Here is a 4,086-nt window from a genome sequence, read left to right as displayed (position 1 = left end):
TTACGAATAAACAGAGATAGAAAATCTCCACACACAGAGTAAAAAACAAGCACTGATGATATCAACAAATCTAACCGAGAGTATAAAAACAACACAGCAGATTTAAAGCATAAATGAAACAAGAGGCACACGATTTATAGTGGTTCACCCCAAATAGGGGCTACATCCACTCGAGCTCCGATGTGAAGAGGTCACTCCACTATATATACTCAATCTGATTACAACGAAATCGAAAACAAAAACAATCATGGTTCTCTATACAAAATGCTCAGAATCACTAACAGATTAAGAGCTTACCTTAGATCAAAAAACCAGATAACACATATAAACAAAAGGAAGACGAACGGTACAAAGATTTACAAAGAGAGAGAGAGAGAGAGAGAGAGAGAAAGTAAAAACCCTAAAATGACAACTCTCGGCCAACCCCTCTCTTCTTTCGTCTTCTACCCGATCGAATCATCAATCTCAAGGTGACAGATAAATAATGCAACTGGATGGCTGAGATTGCACAAGATAAAGGAAGTTGCAACGGCTTGGATGATTTCGTACAAAGAAAACGGCTGCAGGCTACACGACAAAAGCCAAAAAGCCAAAGGGCTTTGGGCTGGCCAATGGTGGCTGCCAAATGGCCCTCCAGTGGGTGCCCAAATGTGCAGCCCACGGTTGCCAAAATGGCCCCCCAACCTTTGGGCCCTTTTGATGTTTCACAAAAATATAACAAACATATTAATTTTTAATTGTGCAATTTTAGCATTATTTTTTAAGGATTTGGTTTGTTGCATCCATAATATCTTGCAAATCATGTGCTCCAAACTCTGTAATTTGGTGGGTTTAGCAACTCCGCACTCATTCTATGGAACATAGCTTGATTTTTGGGGTAATTTGCACTTCGCTTCTTTGAAGTTTGGATCATTTGTATAGAAATTCTTATGGTTTAAAAATATTTATTGATGTCTTTGTAGTTTACCTTTTGGTTTGAATACTTTTGTTTAAAAATATTTTTAAATTAATAAAAAGGGTGTCGGAGCAAAACAAGAGAAATAAATTATGGAAAGCTCCAAACACATAATTCACAGCGAGTCTTCATATGATTAATGATCGTGGAAGTACCATAAATACAAATCGGATTAATCCAACAAGAAGTTAGAGAAGAGAAAAATTCTAACAAAATCTCACATGCAACAAATAGATTTGGATCAAATGACTCTAGTGACACCTTCTATAAAGAAACCTGAAACTTGAATATCAAAACTTACCTGCATTGGTGTAAAAAACAAAAAAAAAAAAAAACAAAATCAGCCCTTCTCCTTCTTGTAGGCTCAACAAGCCCTACAAAATGTACAGTGGAAAAAGATATATATGGGATTTGCTTGTCTTGAATAATTGTTATCTAACAAACAGAGATTTTAGAAGTTGCCATAACCTTAAAACTTGTGTTCCCATTTATCCACTGCAATTTCAGCCAGTAATGGAGACCCAAAAACTTAATGAAGCAGCCATCTTCTTCTTCAGCTTGGAAAATGGAGGTCATTTGGCAGAGATGATGGCTCTGATGAAACAATTAGTTCCCCTGATTCTATCTGTTCAAGCATTTTAAGAACCTCAGCCATGGTAGGCCTGGAGGATGGTTCTGGTTCGAGGCACATCATCGCGATGCTGAAAACCTGATTAATTTCATTTGCAGGCGAGTTCTCTAAGCTACTGTCAAGCACAACCTCTTGCCTCTTGCTCTGGACGACAGCTTTCACCTGTTGCCCCATAGAGATCAATCATTCAAAGAGATATGCAACGTTCATTAATGCTTCAAAAGGCATATTAGTCCAAATCATAATTAATAAGCTTTTCAAGTTAAAACATCACCCATGTCACAAGCTTGGTTCCTTCTTCAATAAATGCTTCATCTGTTGGCTTCTTCCCTGTTAATAATTCAAGTAAAACAACTCCAAAGCTGTACACATCTCCCTTTGCAGTAGCTTTGCCTGTGTCAAAATATTCTGCACAAGGGAAAGCAAGCAAGCATGATCCCATACATGTATAGATATGTATATAAAATATCGTATAAGATGTTAATGGTTGAGCATGCCATACCGGGGGCCAAGTACCCAAAGGTCCCGACAACACAAGTCGAAACATGGGTTTTATCGGGTTCCAACAACGTGGCTAACCCGAAATCAGACACTCGAGCCTCCATGTCCTTGTCCAGCAGTATGTTGCTCGACTTGATGTCCCGGTGGATTATGTGAGGCACGCAATCGTGGTGCAGGTACGATATCCCCCTGGCGATGCCTACTGCTATTTTGTATCGCGAAGGCCAGTCCAGAGCCTTCCTCTCCATTGATCTCCCTACGTATAACAAAGAAGCAAAATTGAGTAATCAAATCAGATTACTGAGAAATTAACTCTTTCTTATCAGTTTATGCTTACCAGATGAGCTCGCTACTATACGATCTCTATCTGATTTGAATATGAGGAGTTATCAACACATACCATAGAGCAGATCTGCTAAGCTTCCATTGGGCATAAGCTCGTAGATGAGGAGATTGTAATGAGGGGCGGTGTAGTATCCATGAAGCGTGACGATGTTGCGATGCTTGATGTCTCCCATGGCTTCCAACTCTCTCTCAAAGCCTTGATCCCTCTCGGCGCTTCCCCGGTTTATTCTCTTCACGGCCAGCGCCGTGGAGTCGTCCATCACCATCCTGTACACTGTGCCATAGCCTCCCGATCCAATGATGTCTTTGTTGCTCAGCTTCATCGTCTTCCTCAAAAAACATTCCGGTTTCAGAGACCTCCCCTTCTGGGATCGGAACATAACCAGCTTGCCTCCTGCGTTTCTCCAGTGTCAAAATTGACAAATCGTTGGAATTAATGTTACCCAGTTTTGATCCTTAAAAAACTTGAAACAAGAGCCATATACATACATACGTATGTACGTACGTACATATAGATATATACCGGAAAGATTGTCGTTAACCAGAGTGTGTTTTCTCTGGCTTCGCCGGTAGATCAACACTGCAACAAGGATCTTTGAGACAACCAAAGCAACCACACCCACAGTGATGTAGAGAGCAAAAATCCCAGAATTTGCCATGTCTGAGCAGATGATGAATCAAGATCCAAGTTAATTTGAGTTTAATTGAAGAAGAAGAAAAAGAAGAATGAAAGTATATTGAATCATAGACAGCATGTGAAGTTACAGGAAAATAATAATCTGGAAACAAGATAAGGAGGGGTGGAGGAAGAGGAAGAGCAGCTTGCAGTGGAGGAATTGGATTTTTGTTCTTGTGATGGAGAGCTTTTTGATCATCGACAAATAGAGACATCTTGGAAAGTAACTGTATAGAGGACGAGGCTACAGGGTTCTGTCGGGCTGCTTTATTGAGAGACATATTGCTTTGTGGCGTTCCTTCATGTCCTTGATTAGTACCCGGGTGGAGGCTACCAAACTTCCGCATAGAAAATCGAGTTATTGCCCCCAAGGCAGGGCGTGACACAGCTATACAACATAATGGAGAATAATAAGAGTATCAGGTATTAGAACTTTAGTGGTGTTTTAGAAAGAAGAATTATTATTAAAAAATAGTATTAATTGAAAAGTAACAGTAAAATTAGAAGGTAATAGTAAAGTTATAAGATAGGTCACTCATGTGAAGATAATGTCATGATGCGCCTTGGAAGTCTTATTCGTAAGACGTAAAAGTGAAGTCTACGAAAAAAGTAGTTGTTTCTTGAAAATTCACTTCGAGTGCACATATAGGTTGTGACTTTATCCAAATTTATTTGGAGAGTAAACAGGAGAGAGGTCGCTCTCTCCAAAATTAGGCAAAAATTAGACACTTAGGTAATAAAAAAAAAATCGAGTTATTTATGCGCATTGGCTAAACTCATCAAATATAGGTATTCTTTAAGGAGCTAAAATATTAATGAATAAATATAATTAAATACATTTATTCGTACTAGTACTAGGTGATATTTAAGGAAAAAATAAAACTAAAACATATATATATATATAAATGTAACTCTCTATCTTCACAAATTTATTATACTTAAGTTTTTCTTAGTATTAGTTATTAAGGTCATTCTTAT

General features: G+C 38.4%; 1 protein-coding gene across 5 annotated transcripts; it reads right to left on the bottom strand.

The window, feature by feature from the left end:
• Positions 1–1,068: 1,068 nt before the first annotated feature.
• On the bottom strand, positions 1,069–3,367 carry LOC127811003 (receptor-like serine/threonine-protein kinase At1g78530). 5 transcript variants are annotated; one of them, XR_008025618.1, is made up of 7 exons: positions 3,198–3,366; positions 2,956–3,093; positions 2,488–2,826; positions 2,089–2,343; positions 1,861–1,994; positions 1,424–1,748; positions 1,069–1,256 (listed from the first exon to the last, which is right to left on the bottom strand). XR_008025618.1 is itself a non-coding variant. In XM_052350671.1 (6 exons), exons 2-6 carry the CDS (start codon positions 3,089–3,091, stop codon positions 1,509–1,511), a joined length of 1,104 nt encoding a protein of 367 aa, XP_052206631.1. In that variant the 5' UTR covers positions 3,092–3,093; positions 3,198–3,366; the 3' UTR covers positions 1,069–1,508. The 5 variants fall into 5 exon arrangements, 4 of the variants coding, with proteins under 4 accessions (XP_052206631.1, XP_052206632.1, XP_052206633.1 ...); XM_052350671.1 differs by having other exon boundaries at positions 1,069–1,748; XM_052350672.1 differs by having other exon boundaries at positions 1,069–1,748; positions 2,956–3,367.
• Positions 3,368–4,086: the final 719 nt, after the last annotated feature.

Source organism: Diospyros lotus, chromosome 10 (genome assembly GCF_014633365.1).
Source record: "Diospyros lotus cultivar Yz01 chromosome 10, ASM1463336v1, whole genome shotgun sequence".
Lineage (NCBI taxonomy): Eukaryota > Viridiplantae > Streptophyta > Magnoliopsida > Ericales > Ebenaceae > Diospyros > Diospyros lotus.
The sequence above is the reverse complement of the archived record's forward strand: the minus strand, read 5'-3'. Positions and strand labels throughout refer to the sequence as shown.

Excerpts from the sequence above, each read along its gene's own strand:
- LOC127811003 (XM_052350672.1), bottom strand. The coding sequence starts at position 3,091 with ATGGCAAATTCTGGGATTTTTGCTCTCTACATCACTGTGGGTGTGGTT. Across the intron at positions 2,344-2,487 it reads CTTAGCAGATCTGCTCTATG|GGAGATCAATGGAGAGGAAG; the intron begins GTATGTGTTGAT and ends TGTTATACGTAG. Across the intron at positions 1,749-1,860 it reads GAACCAAGCTTGTGACATGG|GTGAAAGCTGTCGTCCAGAG; the intron begins GTGATGTTTTAA and ends ATGGGGCAACAG.